The following is a 26264-nucleotide window of genomic DNA, read 5'->3' on the forward strand; positions in this document are numbered from 1 at the left end:
AATCATTTTTTTTTTAAAATACAAAAAATCGATTTTTTTCCAAAAATTTAAAAAAAAAATCTTAATTTTAAATTAGAAAACTGATATTGTTTTTTTACGAATATAAAAAAATTATTTTTTAATTTTTTTTTTTTACGAATATAAAAAAATTTATTTTTAAATTATTTTTTTTAAAAATACAAAAATATATATATTTTTTTTAAAATATATTTTTTCTCAAAAAAAAATTGATATTATTTTATTAAAAAAAAGTAAAAATAAATTTTAAAAAAATAAATTTCAAGGAAAAAAAAATGGATGGATGGATATTCATCCATTAAAAATATGATAATTGATGGATTGGATGGATTTTTATTCTTAATGGATGTATTGGATTGGATATTTTTAAAAAACTTTTAGTGGATTGTTAATGGATAATGGATTGTTTTGATCCATCCATTAACGATCCAATCCATATCCATCCAATCCATCCATTTTGCCACCCCTATTTATTTTCAATCAAGGTGAAGATTGTTGGGGTTGATTGAAAATATACATGTTGATACTCTTTATGGTGAAATATGATTTCGGTGGTGAAGACAATTAAAACTTATGTATTATTTTCAATTAAGGTGGAGATTGTTCGAGTTGGTTGAAAATATACATGTTGAAGAAGTCTCACATCGTTTAGTTTTGTGAAGGAAGAGGGAGTCCAAGACTATATATAAGATTCAAGTTCTTCATTCCAAGATGCACCAGTCAAAATCACTTTAAGCTTGTATTTAACTTTCTTTGTTCTCTTATACTTTTGTATTAGAGTATTGTGAGATATAGTTAAATATTTGCTTTGTTGGGTGTGGTGTACTGAGAGTCTGGATTAGTTGAACGTATATTATGTGTTGTAATAATTTTCAGATAGTGTTATTTTCTATTTATCTATTGATAACGACCGTTATTTTTTCTTCGATTTTAGAGTTTTCACGTTTTGTTCTTATATTGTGATTATGTTTTTTTATGCTTTGTTTGTTTTTTCTAACTAGTGGAGTTTCCAAAAAAATTGTGAAAATTTGTGATAGTGTCGAATGAACTCAACTTTTTAACATTAGTCAGAGATGGCCAATTGGTCATGATGTTGGTGGTAATGATGGACTGAAAAGTTTGTTCGCTTTCATGAATTGATGGCAAAAAAGAGGAAAGTTCATCGATGGTGGAAGGAGAACTCATAATCAATGAGAGCAACAAATTATCATGAGCACAATAATAATACAACACACAACACAACTCAATATTACACTATCACTATTATATTAAAGTCATTAAACTTCCGTATTTTTTAATCCCATATGCAAAAAACGCTGACTCACCATAACTGAAACTCACTGTTAAAGGAATATTCTAAACTTAGTCTCATTTTTTGCTTTCCTTCTTCTACTTAGGCATCACAAAGTCATTAAAGAATTTGGGCCGGCTGTATTCCTTTAGGCCCTAAGCTAAGACCCCATATAATCTGTTTCCCTGCTACACCCACCCCCACAGTTTGTTCTGTCATTCCCACATATTTTTATAATAGAAAAATGTTTTGACAATAATACAATTTAAAAATTCAGTATAATTAAAAAATTCCGTAATATATTTTAAAAAATACGGTATACATTTTTAGTAGTTTCTAAAAAAATGAATTTACACTCTGATTTTTTTATAAATTCATATATTTTTATTTTTTAAAAATATTTTAAAAAATTCGATAGTTCATTTTTGATAATAAAAAACTGAAATTAACACTATCTATTTTTTTGAAAAATTCTCTACAATACCAGATTGAAAAATTCAATAAAATCTTATAGATTTTTAAAAAATCCAATAGTATATTTGAAAAATGAAAACTCATAAAACCTATGATAAAAACTCATGAAGTTTTCTAAAATTTTTATAAGATTCACAAATTTTTCAAAAATCTTAAAAATACAATATTTTTCAAAAACAACCGAACAAAAGCGGTATCTTTGTGTGAAACTTGTGTGTGTGAGAGTTAACTAACACAACCGAACAAAAACAAAAACTGTGTTTGCCACTCTAATGCTCCAATCTGAAGAGAGAGAAAAAGCAGTGAAAAGAGACAAGAGCCGTTACTCTCTTTCTGAGCTTTATTAAAACATTAGGTAAAACCTTTGCACACTTGTGAACAATAACAACAACCTTAACAAACAACTTCTCAACTTCGTCTTCATTTTCTCTTCATTCTTTTTTCTAATATTTACTACTGTTGAGAACACAACATAACACAACAATGGCTACTGGGTTCAGCTTCATCTTTGCATCATCATTTTTCTTCCTTCTTCTAGGTTTGTCATTAATCTTATTTATTCTTTCTATTTTGTTTAGGTTCAATTGTCATTTTTTGGGATTTCGGACCCATTTATCTCTATTATTATTATTATTATTATTATTGCTTCAATTATCTATCTAACTCTGTTTGAGAGAATGTCGGTGCTCTTTTTTTGGTGGCTTGATCTTTAAAATGGATTATTCAATAATGAAATTTAACTAGAATTATGCTTATGCATGTGCTTGGTTGCTGGAACAACTTTGTATTTGAGGGGTTCTGGATTTCAATTTGAAGAATGAATTAGAAAGATGCTTTCAGTTAGAGTGGAATTCTGGTTCAATTTTGTTAAATAGTTCATATATAAAGATCATTTGCTTCTTAATGGTTTGATTAGTGTTAGTATATGGATTGATTTTTATAGATTTTTTGTAAATTCTGGTATTAAAGTATATCATAAATCTGTTGTTGGGCTTTCCGCATCGTCTATGCACCAGGCTCATTGAGACCTAAGCGTGAGGGGGTGTTGGAAATTCCGCCTTCATTGCAGGCTGCTCCTAGTCGCCTAATTGTGGAAATTGGTTGTTGTTCTTTGCAACTTCCAATGCCTACATTGTGTTGGGTTTGAAGGGATAAAGTTTTATATAGTTTGGGCAGCACTCATCTTACAGGCCGGTTTTGTAGGGATGAGTTAGACTCAACCAATATATATCAGACCATGGCCGCTCACAGTTTATATTCACACACCTAACCCAATTGAGTGTTGGGCGTGAGAGGCTATATTGGGAAGATTCCATAGAGGTTGAATAGAGTGGTACCCCTCAACTTACCAGCCGGTTTTATAAGGATGAATTAGGCTAAACTCTGAATTCTAATAATTTTCTTCGATAATTGATTGTTTTGACGTGCCGATATCATATAGCTAGTAGTAGATTTAGTTGCCTTTGTAACTCTTAATTTTATTAACTCTTTTGAGACTATTTTGTCAGATTGTTGTTCTGGGAGTTTCATTGGGATATGCTACGGGCGAAGTGCCGATGACCTCCCTACACCCGACAAGGTGGCACAGTTAGTTCAGCTTCATAAAATCAAATATGTTCGGATTTATGATTCTAATATACAGGTCCTAAGGGCCTTTGCCAACACTGGAGTTGAACTTATGATTGGTGTTCCGAATTCAGATTTGCTCTCGTTCTCTCAATTCCAATCTAACGCAGACGCTTGGTTGAAAAACAGCGTCCTTCCTTATTATCCGGCCACGAAAATCACGTACATAACTGTTGGTGCTGAAATCACAGAAAGTAGCTATAATACATCTTCACTGGTAGTACCTGCGATGAACAATGTACTTACAGCACTCAAGAAACTTGGGCTGCACAAAAAGATAAAAGTTTCTAGTACTCATTCTCTTGGTGTTCTGTCGCGATCGTTCCCTCCTTCAGCCGGGGCTTTCAATAGTAGCCATGCTCATTTCCTGAAACCGATGCTAGAATTTCTTGCGGAAAATCAATCGCCTTTTATGATTGATATATATCCTTATTATGCTTACCGTGACTCCCCGAATAAAGTGCCTTTAGATTATGCTCTTTTTCAGGCATCCTCTGAAGTTATTGATCCAAACACTGGTTTGCTTTACACAAACATGTTTGACGCGCAGATTGATGCTATTTACTATGCACTCATGGCCCTAAATTTCCGAACAATTAATGTAATGGTCACCGAAACAGGCTGGCCTTCAAAAGGTTCGCCTAAGGAGAAGGCCGCAACTCCAGATAATGCACAAACATATAACACTAATCTCATAAGGCATGTTATAAATAATACCGGTACTCCAGCGAAGCCTGGGAAGGAGCTAGATATTTATATTTTCTCATTGTTTAACGAAAATAGAAAGCCCGGTTTAGAATCTGAGAGGAACTGGGGATTGTTTTATCCGGATCAGACAAGTGTGTATAATCTAGACTTCACCGGACGAGGCGCGATTGACATGACTACGGCTGCAAATGTAACACGATCAAATCGAACGTCATGGTGCATTGCTTCAAGCAAAGCCTCCGAAATCGATTTGCAGAATGCTTTGGATTGGGCATGTGGTCCTGGCGATGTGGACTGTACTGCGGTCCAGCCTAGCCAGCCTTGTTTCGAGCCGGATAATTTAGTCTCACATGCATCTTTTGTTTTTAATAGCTATTACCAGCAAAATGGAGCCTCTGATGTTGCTTGTAGTTTTGGTGGTACAGGTGTAAAAGTTGACAAGGATCCAAGTATGTTCCATTGCTTTTCGATTCTCTTTGCTTACATGCTGTTTTTTGCTCAGAAGATAGTAAAAAATATCGGTTCGTGCCACTGAAAGACTATTTTCTTTTCGCTTCGCAGGTTATGATAACTGCATCTACATGAGAGATGGGTAAGTTCAATATAAAACTTTTTATTTTTGATGAACTTCAGTTACACTCATAATTAAGTAGCTCTGGTCATATTTATAAGCGAAAGTTTACTTTTTAAATTCACTGAATGATCAATGTATCTGATCAATATAATATATCAGATATATTGATTATTCAATGAATCTAAAAAATAAACTTTCTCACGTATATATGACCAGACCAGAGAGAATAGTACTTGTTGTTAGTAAAACCAAATATGACATTTTGGTTTTTCTTCCTTTGTGTTTATGCAGAAATAATAAAACATCGGGAAGTAATGCAAGGGCGATGTCGTCAACTTCATCCTCCCAACAGAAAGGAAGATATTCTTCAATTTCTATGTATCTTCTTGTAATTTGTCTCTTCGTTCTATTGAATATCGAACAATCCTGAGAAGGCAAGCTTGATTGTAGAAAATGCAGCATGATTTTGCTATGTTTAGACGAATGCTGCGTTTTCGCATGCAAGGGGGAGGTAATGGTTTTGTTGTAAGCTTTTCATACAATGGCATGCATCAGATACGTGTAAAAATCATTTGTTGTAAAATCTTTAATCTGTGATTCATTTCATTGTTATGAAATTGCACAAAGAGCTTCTGCAGCTGTTACAGCGGCATTATAATTTTAAGCGATAAAATTGCTTTTTTCTTTTCTTCAAATGGTCTCTTCAAACCTGAACTAGTATTTATAGGCCAAAACTTAATAAAAGGAATATGATTGTTCTTTTTTTTTATTTATTAATAATTATATTGTTTGGTATCTATTTCTCTATTTACATTTTAGTGTATTTTTTTTTATATTTTGAAACTGGAGCAAAGTTGAGGAATGAGACATATGTTGAGTTTGAGAGTGCAACACTATACAAATAAATCATTGGATCCCTAACGTAATTTTGCAATACCAGATCAGACATTTGTCAAAGTGTCGGATTGTTGAGAAGATTCATGATGAAGCCTCAAGAAAGTCATCTAATAGCGGTCAAGAGAGTGTTGAGATACATAAAAGGTACGATTGTTCATGGTGTGCTGATGTCAAGGCAAAAGAAGTCCAACACAGATACAAAAGTATATGGCTACACTTATTCAGATTTCAGTGGAGATCATTGTTGGTTCACAAGATGATAACGATAAACAATGAAACAAGAGAGAGAAGAGATAATAATAACAAACTTTCACTATTCTTAAAATGGTTACAAAATGGTTGCGCGCGCGCGCGCACACACACACTACAAAAAGGAATAATTTGTTCACACCATTCACTTGCTTAAATACAAGTGAGACTTAAGAGAAATACTAAAATACCATCTAACAAACTTTGTCTCCAAGTTTATGAAAATGATATAATTCTAACATCATCTCTTAATCCATATTCAGCTTAACCAAAACTAACAACACCAATTCCATCCCTCAAACAGAGAAATTGATCAGTCTTGATCGCCTTCGTCAGAACATCTGCCAACTGCTTCTGGATGTTACAATGCATAACTTCTAGCGTTCCATTTTGAACCTGATTTCTCAGAAAGTGATACTTAGTCTCAATATGCTTGCTTCTCCTATGCATCACTGGATTCTTGGCAAGATTGATTGTAAACTTGTTATCAATCATCAGCTTCAGAGGCTTAGAAGTCACACGGCTTGACATGCAGTCACAACACCTACAATATATTTTGCTTCACAGGTTGACATAGCAACAACTGATTGCTTCTTGGAACACCAAGAAATAGGACTTCCCAGAAAATTAAACAAGTATCCTTAATTACTTCTTCTGTCAACTTTGTCTCCACACCAATCAGAATCTTAGTAACTCAGAAGTTCTAAGTCAGTTTCAAACATCAAAAGGGAACAAAACTCCATACTTCAGAGTTCCCTTTATATATCTCAGAATTCTGACAGCAACTTGATAATGAGACCACTTCGGTTTACTCATAAACTTACTCATCATTCCAATTTGCATAGCAAATATCAGGTCTGGTATTACACAAATACCTCAGAGACCCTACCAACTTCTTGAACATTTTCGCATCTACATCATCACCATCAGAATCAGAATCCAATTTCTGATTTGTATCAGCAGGTGTGACATCAACATACAGACACACCAAAATCATATTGTCTTCAGAAGTATGTTGAACATAGCTGAACATAGACAACATACTCCTTATTATAACGCCCCAGACTGCTTTCAAGATTATTGATTGACCCCACAAACCAACATGGGTCTTTTCAGCATGTTTTGTCCTCACTAGGCTACCGAAAAGAAGATGCATCTTGTTGGTATAGGTAGTACCAATTAATCCTGATAAGCCTTCCTTTAACCCCACAAACCAACACGGGTCTTTTCAATATGCTTTTTCCTCACTCACATGCTTTCCGGAAAACTTTCCAGAAGGTCACCCATCCAAATACTACGCCAACGCTTAACTGTGGAGTTCTTATTTGTTAGACTATCGAAAAGAAGATGCATCTTATTGGTATAGGTAGTACCAACTAATCCTTATAAGCCTTCCTTCAACCATGCAGTCCCATACATGCACAACTTCATGATCCATCTCATTCCAATGTGAATTCAATTTTTTTCTTTAGAAGCTGCTAGGAGTGTCTCATTGCCATGCCTCATGCAACAACAACCACTTCCTCGCCCTTGGGTGTTACATGTAACCATTTTTCCCCCTCTTAGGCCTCGGGTGTTACATGCCCACCAGCTTCCGCTTGGTTCGTCCCCGAACCGCATCGTACTGGGAGAGGTATGACTCTGATACCATTTGTAACACCCGAGACTACTTTCAAGATTATCGACTGACCCCACAAACCAAAACGAGTCTTTTCAGCATGCTTTGTACTCACTCACATGCTTCCCAAGAATCTTCCTAGAAGGTCACCCATCCAAATACTACTCCATATTTGTAATACCCTAACCTCTATAAGGATTATCGGTTGACCCCATAAACCAACACAAGTCTTTTTCAACATGCTTTGTCCTTAGTCACACGTTTTTCAAAAAACTTCCCAGAAGGTCACCCATCCAAATACTACTCCAAGTCAAACATGTTTAACTATGGAGTTCTTATCTGTTAGGATACCAAAAAGAAGATGCATCTCATTGGTACATGTAGTATCAATTAATCCTTATAAGCATTCATTCAACCATACAGTCCCATACCTGCACAACCTCAGGATCCCTCTCATTCCGATGTGAATTCGGTTTCTCCCTAGAAGCTGCTAGGAGTATCTCATTGTCATACCTCGTGCACCGATAACCACTCTCCCGCCCTCGGGTGTAACATGTAATCAGTATCCACCTCTCCGGTCTCAAGTGTTACATACCCACCAGCTTTCGCTTGGTTAATCCCCGAACCACATCGTACTGGGAGAGGTTTGACTCTGATACCATTTGTAACACCCCAAACTGCTTTCAAGATTATCGACTGGCCCCACAAACCAACACAAGTCTTTTCAGCATATTTTGTCCTCATTACACGCTTTCTAGAAAACTTCCCAGAATGTCATCCATCCAAACACCACTCTAAGTTAAGCACGCTTAACTATGACGTTCTTATCTATTAGGCTACCGAAAAGAAGATGCATCTTGTTGGTATAGATAAGACCAATTAATCCTTATAAGCCTTCCTTCAACCATGCAGTCTCATACCTGTACAACCTCAGGATCCCTCTCATTTCGATGTGAATTAATTTTTCCACTAGAAGCTACTAGGAGTGTCTCATTGTCATTCCTCATGCACTGACAACCACTACCTCGCCCTCGGGTGTTACATGTAACCACTTTTCACCCTCTTCGGTCTCAAGTGTTACATGCCCACCAGCTTCCGATTGGTTCGTCCCCGAACCACATCTTACTGCGAAAGGTCTGCTATGATATCATTTGTTGGTTCGTCCCGGAACCATATCGTACTAGGAGAGGTATGACTCTGATACCATTTGTAACGCTCGAGACAACTTTTAGGATTATCGACTGACCCCACAAACCAACACGGGTCTTTTCAGCATGCTTTGTCCTCACTCACATGCTTCCCGAGAAACATCCCAGAAAGTCACCCTTTCAAATACTACTCCATAGTTAAGTGTTGTAACGCCCCAGACTGCTTTTAGGATTATCGATTGACCCCACAAACTAACACGGGTCTTTTCAATATGCTTTTTCCTCCCTCACATACTTTCCGGGAAACTTCCCAAAAGGTCATCCATCCAAATACTACTCCAAGTCAAGCAAGCTTAACTGTGGAGTTCTGATTTGTTAGGCTATTGAAAAGAAGATGCATCTTATTGGTATAGGTAGTACCAATTAATTCTTATAAGCCTTCCTTCAACCATGTAGTCCCATACCTGCACAACCTCAGAGTCCCTCTCATTTCGATGTGAATTCGTTCTTTCCCCCTAGAAGCTGCTAGGAGTTTCTCATTGTCATGCCTCATGCACAAACAACCACTCCCTCGCCCTTGGGTGTTACATGTAACCACTCTCCGCCCTCTTAGGCCTCGGGTGTTACATGCCCATCAGCTTCTGCTTGGTTCGTCCTCGAACCACATCGTACTGGGAGATGTATGACTATGATACCATTTGTAATGCCTGAGACTGCTTTCAGGATTATTGACGGACCCCCCAAACTAACACGAGTCTTTTCAGCATGATTTGTCCTCACTCACATGCTTCCCGAGAAACTTCCCAGAAGGCCATCCATCCAAATATTACTCTATATTTGTAACACCCCAAACTACTTTAAGGATTACCTACTAACCTGGCAAACCAACACGAGTCTTTTTCAGCAAGCTTTATCGTCACTCACACGCTTTCTGAGAAACTTCCCAGAAGGTCACCCATCCAAATACTACTCCAAGTCAAGCAAACTTAACTATGGAGTTCTTATTTGTTAGGATATCGAAAAGAAGATGCATCTTGTTGGTATAGGTAGTACCAATTAATCCTTATAAGCATTCATTTAACCATGCAGTCCCATACCTGAACAACACCATGATCCCTCTCATCCCGATGTGAATTCGGTTTCTCCTTAGAAGCTTCTAGGAGTGTCTCATTGTCATGCCCCGTGCACCAACAATCACTCCCTCGCCCTCGGGTGTAACATGTAACCACTTTCCGCCTCTTCGGCCTCGGGTGTTACATGTCCACCAACTTCTGCTTGATTCGTACCCGAACCATATCGTACTAGGAGATGTTTGGCTCTGATACCATTTGTAACACCCTAGACTGCTTTCAAGATTATCGACTGACCCCACAAGCCAACACGAGTCTTTTCAACATGTTTTGTCCTCATTCACACGCTTTCTAGGAAATTTTCTAGAAGGTTACCCATCTAAATACTACTCCAAGTCAAGCACACTTAACTATGGAGTTCTTATCTATTAGGCTACCGAAAAGAAGATGCATCTTGTTGGTATAGATAGTACCAATCAATCCTGATAAGCCTTCCTTCAACCATACAGTCTCAAACTTGCACAACCTCGGGTTCCCTCTTATTTCGATGTGAATTCTATTTTCCACTAGAAGCTACTAAGAGTGTCTCATTGTCATTCCTCGTGGGCTGACAACCACTATCTCGCCCTTGGATGTTACATGTAACCACTCTCTGCCCTCTTCGACCTCGAGTGTTACATGCCCACTAGCTTCCGCTTGGTTCGTCCCCGAACCACATCATACTGGGAGAGGTATGCTTCGATACCATTTGTAATGCCCCAGACCGATTTCAGGATTATCGACTGACCCCACAAACTAACACGGATCTTTTCAACATGTTTTTTCCTCACTTACATGCTTTCCGGGAAACTTCCCAGAAGGTCACTCATCTCATCCAAATACTACTCTAAGTCAAGCACGCTTAACTGTGAAATTCTTATTTGTTAGGCTAGCAAAAAGAAGATGCATCTTATTGGTATAGGTAGTACCAATTAATCCTTATAAGTCTTCCTCCAACCATGCAGTCCCATACCTGCACAACCTCAGAATCCCTCTTATTTCAATGTGAATTCGCTTTTTTCCCTAGAAGCTGCTAGGAGTGTCTCATTGTCATGCCTCATGCACCGACAACCACTCCCTCGCCCTTGGGTGTTACATGTAACCACTCTCTGCCCTCTTAGGCCTCAGGTGTTTACCTGTCCATCAGCTTCCGCTTGGTTCGTCCTTGAACCACATCGTACTAGGAGATGTATGGCTCTGATACCATTTGTAATGCCCGAGACTACTTTCAGGATTATCGACGGACCCCACAAACCAACACGAGTCTTTTCAGCATGCTTTGTCCTCACTCACATGCTTCCCGAGAAACTTCCCAGAAGGTCACCCATCCAAATACTACTCCATAGTTAAGCGTGCTTGACTTGGAGTAGTATTTGGATGGGTGACCTTCTGGGAAGTTTCTAGGGAAGCATGTGAGTGAGGACAAAGCATGTTAAAAAGACCTGTGTTGGTTTGTTGGGTCAGTCGATATTCCTGAAAGCAGTCTCGGGGGTTACACATCTCACATTTTTGAAATCCCCGCTTCTTGAAAAATGAATCAATTTTTAGATCCCAAGCTCTAGGGACTTGCTTCAGTCGATACAAAACTTTATTATGTTTGTTTAATAAAGTCTCTAGAATAGATAGTCCGTTTAATATATCAAGTGTTACTTAATCATGAGATCCCATTAAACATAAGGACATTATTCTTAAAGCATTTGTAGTCGAGCTTTGTTGTGAAGTGGGATAACATTAAAGCATTAAGACTATTATGTATATAGAGTGATGATCACATCTCATGGATCATGGATAATGAATTATCAAGTCTTAAACATAAATATGAATATTAGGAGTAATATTTATATTGGATTGATCCGTTATGAGAATACCATATAGAATATTATACAAAGTGTCATAAGTTATTCTCATGGTGATAGTGGTGTATACCACCCTTCGATATGAAACCACTATGGACCTTAGATGTAGAGTCGAGTGCCTTATTGCTGATCAAACATTGTCCGTAACTGGATGACCATAAAGACAGTTGATGGGTACTCCACAGAGCATGCTAAGGGACATGAGTGACCTGGATGGAATTTGTCCATCCTGCGTAACAGGATAAATGTCTAAGGGCCCAATATTGAACTGGAAAAGGATGACACGGTTTATGTCTTGTGTTCAATATAGACATAAGGGCAAAATGATAGTTTTATACATAAATATTATTGCAAAAGGATTTGTCATATCACATGACATTTTCGTGTCTTGGGTAGCAATATTGATCGTATGAATTTCTGCAATCCATCTTCATCATACATAAAATTCTTAGTCCTATCTTACAAAACAAGTCAGCTTATTTTCGTAGATTTTGTGTTCACACTAACCTTAACCTTAATGAGTTCAAAAATATATGTTATGCCTCTACCATTCAAAATCACATAGTAAAATTGCTTGATATTTAAATTGTAAGAGTTCTCTTTGCATTAGCGACCATCAAATCTTGGCATTCAATCAATTAGATGTAAATAATGCATTCATGCTTATGGACTTACAAGAAGAAGTTTATACGAATGTTCTACATGGTGTTACAAGTCATAAGTCAAACCAAATTTGTAAGTTGCTCAAATTCTTTTATGGTCTCAAACAAGCAAGTAGAAAGTAGTATAATAAATTGGCATAAATCTTGTTTGATTGAGGATATAAACAATTAACATATGCCCATTCTTTCTTCACTTTTCGTGAGATTTCTTTTCACAATTATTTTGATGTATGTAGATGATGTGGTTCTAGTAGGAAGTTTCCTTCATGAGTTTGATGGAATTAAGAAAAATTTGGACAGTTAGTTCAAATTAAAGACCTTGGCTTGTAGAAATATTTCCTTAAAATTGACGTAGCTCGTTCTAAAGTTGGCTTCATCATATGTCAAAGAAAGTAGTGTCATGATTTGTTACATTATGTGTGTATTACATGTTAACAATTTGGTAGTTATGGTTAGTGAGAATGTTCGCATGCATCCTATAACTAACTTGAACTTCATTCAATTCCAACTTGTAACCAACTTGAACTTCATTCAATTCCAATTTGCATTTATCAAAATTTGCTAGCTTTTCCTTTTTCTCCTGTTTTCTATTACAGTTATTCTTCTGCATGACGAACTTCGACCTTCTTTTCCTTTTTTAAGTTCAAGTACTTCTTCTAAATGAAGAACCTCATGAATACTGACTGACCTTGATTACACATAAAAAGAAATACTAACATAATAATGACACACTATTATTTATTTTATCTAAACAAAATTCTTGTGCAAACTAAAAATTATATTAACTATACTATCAACCTTTGTTTTTAGTGAGTCAACCAAAAATATATAATTCAACCTAACTCCCTCCTATCGAAGGTAGCTTAAGTTAAAATAAGTAAAAACAATTATGAATTTTTTGTCTGACGGAAAGATTAAAACTTATAAAATAATCAAGATCCATTTATCCCAGCTCAAATACAATTTAAGATAATCAGATAAAAAATATTTATATAAAAAACTTTTTTAAAAAATGCAGAGCCGTTTGAAGTTTGAACTAGTATCATATTTATTGAAGGAGCAAGTATCGACACCTGTATTTACACCATGTCATTTGTTTGAAGAGAAACGGAAACAATATTAACAAATCAACCAAACAAAATAAAGACACACTCCAAACACCAACTAAGGTTTAAACAGGTACAGGACAAGCCACGTGGAATCAGAAAAACACTCCATTTGAATCAGACTCACTTGCACATAGAGAAATAAAGAAAACATAAGATGGACATAGGGGTATAAATATGAAGGCTTTCTGCCAGATAGAAGAATTTGCAAAGAATTCAAAAATATGCCACAACCATTATACTGCATTAAGATTTAAAACCACTTTAATGTATAGGGTACCCACTAAAAAAAGTACAGAGACTGATTATAGTTATCATTTCTCAAGCACCAAACACTTCTTCGCCACACCAGACCCAATATCCAAAATATTATTAAACTGCAATCAAGCATATCCCATTCGAGGACGCAAAAACCTTGTACAGAAGCCAATGAAATATGAACTATAATAAGATATGTCGAGGGGTTTAGAGACCCTGTTCAATGAGATAATCACCAAGCCTTTCAACTATCATGTTGCACTGACCAGGAGTCATTGGTTCATCATAAATACCAATCACCAAAGCCAGAGTGGTCTTCTTAACAGTAACACCACCAGGACCCTGGATAATGAGGAAAAACAACAAAATATTACAACTATAATGGCCAAAAGTATTAGGAAAGTGTCTAAGCAAGAAGCACAGTAAGGTAATGTTTTATGGAGGACAATCCTAATAAATACTCAATTCAAAGTAATGTTTTATGCCGGACAATCCTAAAAAAAATACTCAAAATTGAATGTAATGTTTAATGCAAGACAATCCTAATAAGTAGCATTTATTTGTTCAGAGGCATCATATAATTTTAAATAGGATAAGAATCTGCAAAGAATTCAATATGCCAACCCAAGTTTAAATATTTTTAAGAAAGGCTGTTGAATTCTGATCAGGTTTAAGAACTAAAAATGACATATGGTTGCAACTCAAATTTTAACTTTAATAAGATTGAGAAAATGTTAAGAATGAAACACCATTGTGTTGTGATGTTCCTGAAATTGTAAAGTGCTCTAAGAATAGTTTCTTAAATAAATAAAAAATTGACAACAACATTTCTGAAATAGTAAATCGTCATTTTTAGTCACACTTTATCTTATAGTAAGTAGCATTTCGAATTTTAGCTTATGGGTAGCTATGATCAGAAGTATTTAAAGAACATTGAAATATGTTTTACTCAAAGTACAATTTCAATGAATATCTTATGTTTTATGATTTAATCTTTTGTCAATGAAAATCAATGAAATATTTGAACCATCTTGAATTGAAATTGAAATTGAAATTTACAATTTCATAATTTCAGGACCACTTGTCAAAATCGGACCAACTTATTCAACTTTTTTATATTAAAGAATAAATTGTGATAATTCATTCACACCACGACAAGAGCAATCAGTGTTGCTACACTTGTAGCGTTGTAGCGACCGAAATCACAACCGCAACGCTGTTTATTAAAACCTTGCACACTATAATTCAATTGACAAAATTTGTGATTCACTCAAATGTAAATCATATATATCACTACAACACAATAATTTACATAAATCAAGATTAAAACAACACTATTTACCTTCTTCCCACGAATAACAGCTCCAGGTTCACCTTGAATCACCATATACTTGGTCCCCCCAAGGTATAATCCAGTAGGAGCAAGAGTTCCAGGATCATTAAAATCACCATTGATAGCAGTAATCTCCTCAGGCTTAAACTAAACAAAAAACAAACACCAAAACATCACAAATAACATTAGATCAACTCAACAAAAAACAGATCTACTTTTACAATTTCAATTACACTTCACAACACCGTCTAACATACTCATATGCACCAAAAACGTAACAGTTCAAGTCAATTGCATGCAGATCCAATTATTTCACAATCGAATTAAACAAATAATCGATTAATCGAAGAATCGCGTTACGAACCGATTGGATTAAAAAAAAGGTAAAAGAAGTTAGATCGATTGAAAACCTGAGGGAAATTAGAGCTCTGAGCCCAAACGCTGCCGTCTTGACCTAGAATAGCTGCACTAGAGAGATGATTCCCTTCGATATCGCACATAAGGTGATCATCGACGTAGGCTTGCCACGACATGGTTGAAGATTTGAGAGATTTTCGAAAAAAGCGATTATTGAGAGTTTGGGTGAAGTTGCGTTGAAATGACGGAGATAGCTATCCTTTAAAAATGAGTCTAAAAGATGGTGTGAGGGGTTGAAGTTACGAGGATGCCCTTTTTCGTTACCCTATTATCGCTGTTTTTGGCTGGCAAATAATGGAAAATGAAAAAAGAGAAAAAGAGATATTCTTTATTTATTTATTTATTTATGATCGTGATTCCCTCTCGAGAAAATTAATATTAGGAAATAACCGTTTTAAAATAGAAAAGAAAAAGGAAAAAAGTTTTCTTTTTCTTTTTCTTCATGGTTCAATGTCGCTTTTATAATTAAATATCTTTTTTTTATCTGCTAGTTTTCCATTTCAAGCACCGTCTTGCTTTTTTATCTTTGCCTGATTCTAAGAGGGAAATTAAGTTACGAAAGAGAAAAAAAATTGTACGTTGCAGTTTTTATTTTAGTGTTAATCCATTTTCATTTAATACGCATGTCCGCACCATTTAAATGCATCCGGAAAAAATCCATTAAAAAATGGGTTGGAATAGGCCAGACATAATAGGTCAGACATAGTTGAAGACGTGGATTTAAAATTTATGTTTGTTCTTAAAAAAAATAAGAATGAGGCGAAGAAAGTTCATTGACACTGTACTTTTAAGTCTAAAAACGCAAAACTTTGTGTAAATATTTGTGTCCGTAAAAATCCGTGAAGAACGCAAAAATCTGTGAAGAAAACGGAACAAGACAGACTCATTAAAGATTGATGGCCTAAATATTTGACATGTCACTAAAGTGTGGGTAAAGCGGGCATATCCAACGAGTCAGACGCATTTTGTCACCTTTAATTCTAATAATTTTATTAGTCTTTAAAATTACGATGCTTCAAATTAGAGAAAATATTTTATAATATTAATTACCACATCATAGTCTAATTTTTAAGTTAATAATATGAAATTTTAGATTGACAAATACCTTTTATAAATAACATTGTACAATTATTTTATATTATCGGTACATATCAATTAAATTCTTCGAATTAAACTAAGAGTTTATTGGTTATACACCAATGATATAAAAATAATTTTATATGGTAGAAAAATATCAATTTATCATGTTATATCAATATTTTAAATTTATACATGTGATGTGACAAAATGCATGTAGGTGATTTATTGACAATGTAAAATAACTTTACATTGTCAAAACACACTCTATTTTTTTTAAAGTAATCAAAATTAAAATTGTAAATTGATCTAGAAAAAATAGATTGGATAAGATTAAATTTGTAAAATCAAACCAAAACACTTACATATACTTTTATAACTTTTTAAATATAATTTCTTAATTAAATTTAAATTTTATTAATTATTATATGCTTCAAACACGGGCGGAATCAGAAAATTTAGATTGTGGGAATAAAATTTATAAATTTATTATATTAAAAATATAATATATTTATAAATAAACAATATAGTTATTTATTTTTATAATTTTTGATATTTTAAAAGTATTTGGAAAAAATAATTTTTTAATTATATATATACAACACTTTTTTTTACTTCACAAATCAAATGATAGATCATAGAACATTAACTCCTTTTTAATTCCAAAATTATACTATTAAAAAGATGAGATAAAAAAGAATTATTGTGTGATAAACTACTTGAAGAAGAACTTGAAATGCTATAATTATTTAATTTAATATGTACTATATCATTACTATGTACTAGCACTTTTCATGTAGAAGATTATAAATATATTTTGAATCCTAGTGGGGGCATATGCCTATAAAATTCCAATAGCTAGCTCCATCCTTGGCTTTAAACATAGTTAATAATTTTTATTTTAAAATATTATTTTATATGCATTTTGTTAATTCTAAGTGTTGGCAGCAATTTTGGTAAAACAAAGAGTGTTCACAAGATGTCATGTGTGATGTCTTAACATAAGATATCCTATGTATCTGCTGGAGTTAAAGAACATGTGCAAGCAGGATTGTTTCAGAATGCCACTTACAATGCTAAAACTTCTGATATTAGGTGTACCTACTGGAGCTTAAATGGAAGACATGTTCATGCAGGATTGTTTCAGATAACATACACAATGTCATGATATCTGATATGGATGTACCTGCTATAAAAAGAAATATGGATTATGCAGGATTTTTCCAAATGTCAGACCCGATGTCATGACATCCTATACACAGAACATTCAGTATGAATGTCTGGTGTTTTGTGATTGCATAATTAATGGCAATCATTGGTTGATTGAAGATATGGCTAGCTGGCGCATTCTATCAGGGATTTCAACCAGATTTGTTTATTTTCCAAGGAGATCTTTACAGCTGATATGAAAAGATTTAATTGGAAAATATATTTAGGGTTTTCAAGCTGTCCAATGTTTCTATAAAAAGGGACTCAGAAAACCTGTTTGAACACACAACCAAGACTGAGCGAAATTTAGAGAGAGAGCTAGGGTTTGTGTCTGTAGGTCATTCAAGTCATCCATTGATGATTGAATTGGATTGATTTGTCTTCTTGATCAAAGCTTTGAAGCAAGATCAAGAGTGTGTCATCTTGATTGAAACTATGAAGTAAAATCAAGAGTTTGTAATTGAAAAGTATTTTCTTTTCACAAGGGATTGTTGTTTAAAATCACGGGTGTGTGATTGTAAGGGAAGTGAGTGGGTTCTCATATCTAAGAGTGCTTAGGTAGAAATTGCACGGGTAGAGATTAGGTGAGAAAGACTGTAACTTGGTGAAGTGTACGGATAGTCTTTGAACTAATTCTATTATAGTGAATTTCCTTCCTGGCTTGGTAGCCCCCAGACGTAGGTGAGTTGCACCGAACTGGGTTAACAATTGCTTGTGTTATTCGCTTTACCATTCTGTTTATTTTATCCATTGTGTATTAGCAAATATCAGTGTCGTAACATTACCTTCGACATCTTATATCTGATACCAGAATTTCAATTGGTATCAGAGCAGGCATCCTGCTTTGGTTCTGGGTGAGATCTAGGGGCAATACTTTCTGGTACAATGGAGAGAGATGGAGGATCTGTTCATAGGCCACCAATTTTGGATGGTTCTAACTATGACTATTGGAAACCTAGAATGGTAGCGTTTCTGAAATCCCTTGATAACAAGGCTTGGAAAGCTGTGCTAACAGGTTGGGTGCATCCTGTCATTACTAAAGAAGTAGAAGCCACCACTGAGAAGAAGCCTGAAGAACAATGGTCCAAGGAGGAGGATGATCTTGCTCTTGGAAACTCTAAAGCCTTGAATGCAATATTCAATGGGGTAGACAAGAATATTTTCAGACTGGTAAATAACTGTGAAGTGGCCAGAGATACTTGGGACATTCTCAAGGTCACTCATGAAGGCACCTCTAGGGTAAAGATGTCTAGACTTCAGCTGCTCACCTCCAAGTTTGAAAACTTAAGGATGAAAGAAGATGAAAACATTCATGAATTTCACATGAGTATCCTTGAGATAGCTAATGCTTCAGGAGCCCTGGGAGAGAAGATGACGGATGAAAAGTTGGTGAGAGAAATACTTAGGTCACTCCCTAAGAGATTTGTAATGAAGGTGACTGCCATAGAAGAGTCTCAAGACATCTCCAACATGAGGGTAGATGAGTTAATTGGCTCCCTCCAAACCTTTGAGATGGGATTGATTGAGGGAACTGAAAAGAAAACCAAGAGCATTGCCTTTGTATCCAACACAGAAAAGGAAAACAGTCAAGATTTGGATAAAGAGTGGGCCAATGAAGTTCCAATGCTGGGGAGACAGTTTAACAGACTGTTAAAGAAAATGGATGTCAGATCCAAGGCAAATGTCAAGAACATCTCGTCTGACATCAGTAAATCCAACAATGCTGGAAGAAAAGCAAGAGCAGATGAGAAGCCCAAAGAAGGAAAAGAGGTTCAGTGCTATGAATGTGATGGGTATGGACACATCAGGACTGAATGTGGAACTTATCTTAAGAAACAGAAGATGAGTCTTGCTGCCACATGGTCTGATGAGAGTGATACTGAAGAGGCTGCAAATCTTGTGACTGCTTTGACAGGAAGATGGGAATCTGATGAAGAGTCAAGTGATGGTGAGGTAACCTTTGAGGAATTGGCCTCTACCTACAGAGAGCTGTGTCAGAAAAGTGTTGAGCTGAACAAGCAGTCTTTAAATCAGGAGAAAGACATAACTCAACTTGAGAATGAGAAGGTAGAATTCTTGGAAACAATCTCCAAGTTGAAAACAGAAGTTGTGGCTCTAAGGGTCAAGCTAGATGAAGATCAACAAGTTGAGAGCCAGAAGATAGTCCAACTGGAGAAAGAAAAAGCAGAACATGTGGAAACCATCTTCAAGCTAAAGACTGAAGTTGTGCTCTTAAACTCAAAACTAGAAGAGACAACCAAGTATGTAAGGATGCTGAACAATGGATCTGATTCCTTAGACAAGATTCTTCTAACTGGACAAATCACAGGAGTCAAATCTGGATTAGGGTACCATAAAACTAAGGCTGAAAGTAGTTACACTGGCTGCAAACCTCAAGCTAAACCTAAATGCAACAATAGTAAGAGCAGTTCCAAGATGTCACATCATATGTCACACCATCAGAAGAAAGAACAACAGAAAGACAAACACCAAAGATGGAGATGTCATTACTGTGGGAAATTTGGATACTCAAGGCCCTTCTGCTATCAGCTGTATGGTTACCCTACCCCCTTTCATCAGTATCATCAGAAGAGCAAACACCAAAGATGGAGATGTCAATACTGTGGGAAAGTTGGACACTCTAGGTCTTCTTGTTATAAGTTGTATGGTTATCCTAGCCATGTTCATCAACAGACTCCCTATCAACCCAGACCCAAACATCACAGGCCTATCAACAAGAAGCAATGGGTTCCTAAGACTAATGTTACAAGTCTAATGGCTCACAAAGAAGAGTGGTATTTTGATAGTGGATGCTCTAGACACATGACTGGGAACTCAGACTTGATAACTGATCTTCACCCTCATGACTTGAGCTATGTAACCTTTGGTGATGGAGCTAAAGGTGAAATAAAGGGGATAGGCAAACTTGAGTGTCCTGGAGCTCCTAAACTTGACAATACTCAACTGGTCAAGGGCTTGACTTCAAATCTAATAAGCATCAGTCAGCTAGGGGATCAAGGTCTGAATATCATCTTCACTAAAACTGAATGTCTGATTGTGAACAAAGACAGTGAAGTAATTATGAAAGGAATCAGGACCAACAACAACTGCTGCATGTGGAGCTCTTAAATGGATAACCCCTCTAAGATGAGTACAGTTGCAAGAAGAATCATCAAGGGAAAGGAAAAGTGTCAGATAAGGGTGCTAATATCTAACCTCAAGGAAGAAAAGGTCATGATGGCCCAAACACCTGAACATATGACTGGTGGTATGAAGTCTGAAGGTAGTGAGAGCTTTGCTGGAACTGAGACACAAGGAACTATGTCAGTTGAAAACAACAATGCTCAACCAGGGTGGATGAAATTACTGAGAATTATCTATAATGTCACACTCGATGCTATGACATTGTACTATGACAACTTGACTGCAAAGGATTTGTATGATGAAAAGGGAAATTTAGGGGCTTGGCTTCTTGAGAAAATATGGCAATTAATGTGGAGTGGAAAAGGCAAGAAAAATATTGTCTGCCCAATGAAAAGAAAAAGCCACATTAATAATGAATCATCTCCTAGTATTGGAAATAGAATCTATTTCATTTGCACACTCTGCCTGAACACAATTCTTTCCATCCTCATTAAACTTCTCAAAGAACCTCTGCTAGGGCAAAGGAAGTTTTCTCAAAAGTTTAACAACATGTCTCAACATCCGTCAACATCTAGCTCAAAATCCTTTCATACTAGAACTTCCTCCATGGAATTTTTAGAAGAAGAGTTGACAGACGCAACCCCTCTACGTATGATACCAGGCGACGTTCCAGGCTCCCCTTCCACGGCTAGAGCTAAGCAAGGCAACACTCCTGAAGAATCGCCTGATAAAGAGGACATGCACTCTACTGATCGCATCATAAGAAACCTAGTTACTGGGATACTGAATGAAGATCATGGAGTTAAGGACATTTTTACTCCTCTGTCCAGAAGGGACCCCTCACCTGAGGTGGAAACCCAAGCTGAGAAAGATGATGACTCATCTAAAGCAGAAAAGGAAATAGCTGCTAAGGGACTATGTTCTCTTGGAAAAAACTTACCTAGTATGTCCCCTGATACTGCTCAGGACATTGAGGAAGAAGGGTCTGAGGAAGAAGATGACACGTTGGTCAATCTTGTGAAAACAAGTGTAGCTAATAGACTGAGAAAAAGGAAGAGTATGGATGAGATAAGGACAGGTAGGAAAGAGAAAAGGGTTGCTGGTATAGGTCCCTCCAAGACTTGGAGTAAAGTAGAGGTCAGGAAGATGAAGGAAAGTGAGAGTTCTGAATCTGATGAGGATGTCGAATATGATGTCTCAGACATTCCCCCTGTTAAAAGGAAGCCTGTAAAGAAGTCTCCAAACAAAGTGGCTGCTGTTCATCTTGACAATATCTCGTTTCACGTGGAAGGTGGTGCTGCCAAATGGAAGTTTGTGACTCAAAGAAGGGTAGCAGCTGAAAGAGAATTGGGAAAAAAGGCAAGTGAAGTAAAGGAAGTCATGGAGTTAATTAAGATAGTTGGTCTTATGAAAACTGTGACTACTCTGCCTCAGTGCTATGAGGGGTTAGTCAAAGAATTCATTGTGAACATCCCTGAGGAGATATATGAAAGAAACAACATGGAGGGCTGCAAAGTTTTTGTAAGGGGTAAGTGTCGCAACCTGAAAAATGGAATGCGAAAAAAAACAACCGGCGAAGAAAGACAGAAGAGTCGCCACCGTGCGTTATTTATCCCAAAGGAGGGAAAGGAAATGCTCGAAGTAAACCTGGAAAAAGGAAAGGACAAGACAGGGTCTCGCAACCAAATCTTGGGTTCGGGAGTCGATTATGCAAAGGGAAGGTATTAGCACCCCTACGCATCCGTAGTACTCTATGGGATCCACTTTTGTAGTTCTTGTCTAAAGGGTGTGGGTTTATCTAATGTGTTATTTACTAAAAAAAAGGGTCAAAAGAAAATGAATCGCACGGATGTCGCATCCACTGCATACGTATCTCATTTGAATATGAGAATCAGAGTCTTCGTAGCTCGGCTACCTAGGGGTTAAGGGTAATTGTGCTCGCTAAGACATCGCGTCTTATGCCTACGTATCTCATCTGGAATGAGAATCAGAGCAAGCCGTAGTTCGGCTAACTACGGGGTTATGGATTGGGTTTTGGACGAACGACGTTACTACGCAATCTACCGGATGCTCGACCTTTGGAGACTTACTCGCCTGTAGTAGAAGGAGTTAACGTGTTCTTAGGAGAAGAAAAATCAATGAGTTGGTAGGGTTAGGGATGCTCAGGCAAAAGGGAAATCCTAGACGAAGGAACCTGCATAAAGTAAACACACAAAACATTGTCTCCTATCGAGGTCTTCCAGCTAAGAAAGCGGTAAAAATACGGGAAAATATAAAAGTACCACACGGATAAAGATCCGAAGTAACAGTAATTAACGGAACAAGGAAACCCTGAGATCCTCCCAAGCTAACACCATCAAAGAAAGTGAGTCAGTACAAGTAATCGGAATGAAACCTCCAGGCGGTATCCCACAAATAAAGTGGAACACCAGGCAAACCATCTCTGCAAGAGTCATATGAGCCCTCACAAAACAAAACTCAAAAAACAGGTTAGAGAAACAAAATAGGGTAACCAAGAGTTGCCCCCAAATCAAAATGTAACCACATGAATCATGCCATTAAAATTCACAAAAAGCTCACAAAAAGCAACCAAGGGTAGGAGGCCTAAACCTCTTGTCAAACACATGCATCAAGAGGGAATCAAATTCACCCATAATACCTCATACATTTAGAGCATTCAAATTAAAGGCATAAAGATGATGGATATAGGGCAAACCTGATTGGAGAGATCGGTTGAAATCAAATGGCACGGCTGGATTTGCAAACCAATGTTAGGGTTTGCTTGAGCTGAAAGTGTGTGAGTCAGAATGAACCTTTCAGAGTTGCCTGGAGGTTGCTGCAGATTAATTCTCACTCTCTCTGTCTAGGTTTCTCTTCAGGTTTTGTCCAGGGTTTTGTTCCAAGGAAACCTCAGAGTGTTTTTGTTTCTCTTCCTTTTTTTGTTTGTTCTCCCTCTTTTATAACCCGATTTTCATGGCTTTGTGGGCTCAAATGAGAGAGGTCCAAGTCCAAGATTTTTCTATTATATTTTATTTATTTATTTATTTATATATTTTTTATTTTTTATTTTATTTTTTATTTTTATTTTATTTTTTCGTTTTGTGTTTTTTTTATTTTTTTATTTTTTTTTATTTTTTTTCGTTTTCCGTTTTCCGTTTTTTTTTCGTTTTCCGTTTCTTTTTTCCGTTTTTTTTTTGTTTTCCGTTTTTTCCGTTTATTTTTTCAAAACACGTGGGCTTCGCCTAGCGAGCATGACAGCTCATGAACAAACCTTTGCTCCTTCAAGACTAACGTTTTGACTGGCGAATAGACCCCTGTTGGAAGTAACTCAAGTCTTTCCCTTGTGTTGACTGATCATCTAAATAGAACCCACAAAGTGTCCTGGATGATGTTCAAGCTTCTTGGAGCTAATCCCGATTGACATGATGAAATGCAATGTATCTAATGTTAAATGACCTAAAAATGAATGCGTGAATAAGGAGGGCAAATTTTGGGGTGTTACAGTAAGTGTGTGAAACTTTCACCTACTACCATCAACAAGTTCCTAGGAAGAGGAACTAGACAATGAGGTCTGTAGAATTATTACAGCTGGCCAAGTTAAGGAATGGCCTAGTAGGAAACACCTATCAGCTAGTAAGCTCACTGTGAAATATGCCATTCTGCATAAGATTGGTTCAGCAAATTGGGTACCTACTAATCACATATCTACCATCTCCATTGCTCTTGGGAGGATCATTCATGCCATTGGAACTAAGATAAACTACAATTTTGGAAGGTTTGTGTTTGATCAAACCATCAAACATGCCTCCACCAATGCTGTAAAGTTGCCCATTGCATTCCCATCTATCATTTGTGGCATCATCCTGAGTCAACAACCAGGAATCCTGAATACAAGTGATATTCCAAGCAGGAGAAAGACCCCTCTATCAATTCACTATAAGCTTTTTGAGGGTAGTTATGTCAATGATGTTGTTATGACATCTGCCAGAAGGGAACCTGCATCTCAAGGGAACCTAATTAATCAATTGAAAGATACCTGCAAGGAATTAGAGGAAGGTATGAAGGTGGCCAAGGCAAGAAAAGAAGCTTTGGAAGCCCTTATCTATAGCCTTGAAAAGGAGGAGTTAGAAAAGGCTGGAAAGGATTCAGATGAAAAACCACAATCCAGTGGCAGCTCTAGAAGCTCTGAGGGTTCTGAAGATGAAGATGAAGGTGAAGGAGATACTTCTTCTTCTGATTAATTGTCCCTGGCTGTATTGAAGACTTGGAGGGGTGCTGGAAGGTGTGGTGGAAGCTGGGCTGCTATTTGGAAGGTTGTTGTCTTGTTTGTTTTTGTATTTTGTGGCAGTCCTCTTGATGTCTGTTATGTAATACTTAGGGCTCTTAATGAGTTCCTTGGATTTGTTCATTGTCTCAGCTTTTTTGCTGTGTATAATGATGGTTGTGTACTTCCTGAATATTATGTTTTAACATGCTTAATGTTATAACATCTGTTTTAACTTTCTCTGCTAGGCTAATAGACATTTATTTTGTTTGATTGGTCACCTTTGGTCAATTTTGACTAAAAAGGGGGAGAAGTGCTTGATATGGAAGTTGTATGTGGCTGATCAGAAGGACAGCTATTATTGAAAGAGGTGCACAAGTGTTGTTGTTGTAGCAGATGTCAGTATGACATTCTGGCTGGTACAGGTACTGGAGTTCAGTAGCTGTTTTTTTGGTGAATGCACAGATTTAGGGGGGGAAGAAGTACCCTTGTGCACTGTGCATTTGTGTGTCTTACTAGTTGCATCCATAACTAGTAATTCTGTTGATTGTTGCACAAATTTAGGGGGACGAGAAGTACCCTTGTGCATATGTGTATTACTAGTAGCCATAGCTAGTAATTGTTTTGCTTCTGCTGCTGATTAAACTACAGTTATGTGGTTTAAACTACTGATAGTTTGCCTTGTGAACAAAAAGGACAGATATATGTTTTAGCCAAAATTTGCCAAAGGGGGAGTTTGTTGATTCTAAGTGTTGACAGCAATTTTGGTAAAACAAAGAGTGTTCACAAGATGTCATGTGTGATGTCTTAACATAAGATACCTGCTGGAGTTAAAGAACATGTGCAAGCAGGATTGTTTCAGAATGCCACTTACAATGCTAAGACTTCTGATATTAGTTGTACCTGCTGGAGCTTAAATGGAAGACATGTTCATGCAGGATTGTTTCAGATAACATACACAATGTCATGATATCTGATATGGTTGTATCTGCTATAAAAAGAAATATGGATTATGCAGGATTTTTCCAGATGTCAGACCCGGTGTCATGACATCCTGTACACAGAACATTCAGTATGAATGTCTGGTGTTTTGTGATTGCACAATTAATGGCAATCATTGGTTGATTGAAGATATGGCTAGCTAGTGCATTCTATCAGGGATTTCAACCAGATTTGTTTATTTTCCAAGGAGATCTTTACAACTGATATGAAAAGATTTGATTGGA

The 26264-nt window shown here is 36.5% G+C and overlaps 2 protein-coding genes across 2 annotated transcripts; one reads left to right on the forward strand and one right to left on the reverse strand.

Annotated features, from left to right (window-relative positions):
* Positions 1 to 1999: 1999 nt before the first annotated feature.
* LOC127105691 (glucan endo-1,3-beta-glucosidase 13) lies at positions 2000 to 5328 on the forward strand. The gene is made up of 4 exons (XM_051042890.1): positions 2000 to 2321; positions 3292 to 4566; positions 4679 to 4709; positions 4983 to 5328. The coding sequence occupies exons 1-4, from the start codon at positions 2267 to 2269 to the stop codon at positions 5119 to 5121; spliced, it is 1500 nt and encodes a 499-aa protein (XP_050898847.1). The 5' UTR covers positions 2000 to 2266; the 3' UTR covers positions 5122 to 5328.
* An 8233-nt stretch (positions 5329 to 13561) lies between these two features.
* Positions 13562 to 15564, reverse strand: LOC127107687 (profilin). The gene is made up of 3 exons (XM_051045002.1): positions 15338 to 15564; positions 14937 to 15074; positions 13562 to 13936 (listed from the first exon to the last, which is right to left on the reverse strand). Exons 1-3 carry the CDS (start codon positions 15458 to 15460, stop codon positions 13802 to 13804), a joined length of 396 nt encoding a protein of 131 aa, XP_050900959.1. The 5' UTR covers positions 15461 to 15564; the 3' UTR covers positions 13562 to 13801.
* Positions 15565 to 26264: the final 10700 nt, after the last annotated feature.

The sequence above is a fragment of the Lathyrus oleraceus genome, chromosome 7 (assembly GCF_024323335.1).
Source record: "Lathyrus oleraceus cultivar Zhongwan6 chromosome 7, CAAS_Psat_ZW6_1.0, whole genome shotgun sequence".
NCBI classification, from domain to species: Eukaryota; Viridiplantae; Streptophyta; class Magnoliopsida; order Fabales; family Fabaceae; genus Lathyrus; species Lathyrus oleraceus.

Bases quoted from the DNA above. Each gene is read 5' to 3' on its own strand.
- LOC127105691 (XM_051042890.1), top strand. From the start codon at position 2,267: ATGGCTACTGGGTTCAGCTTCATCTTTGCATCATCATTTTTCTTCCTT. The intron at 4,567-4,678 runs GTATGTTCCATT...TTCGCTTCGCAG, and splicing joins AAAAGTTGACAAGGATCCAA to GTTATGATAACTGCATCTAC. The intron at 4,710-4,982 runs GTAAGTTCAATA...GTGTTTATGCAG, and splicing joins TGCATCTACATGAGAGATGG to AAATAATAAAACATCGGGAA.
- LOC127107687 (XM_051045002.1), bottom strand. From the start codon at position 15,460: ATGTCGTGGCAAGCCTACGTCGATGATCACCTTATGTGCGATATCGAA. The intron at 15,075-15,337 runs GTTTTCAATCGA...TTTTTTGTTTAG, and splicing joins AGAGCTCTAATTTCCCTCAG to TTTAAGCCTGAGGAGATTAC. The intron at 13,937-14,936 runs GTAAATAGTGTT...CTCATTATCCAG, and splicing joins CTGTTATTCGTGGGAAGAAG to GGTCCTGGTGGTGTTACTGT.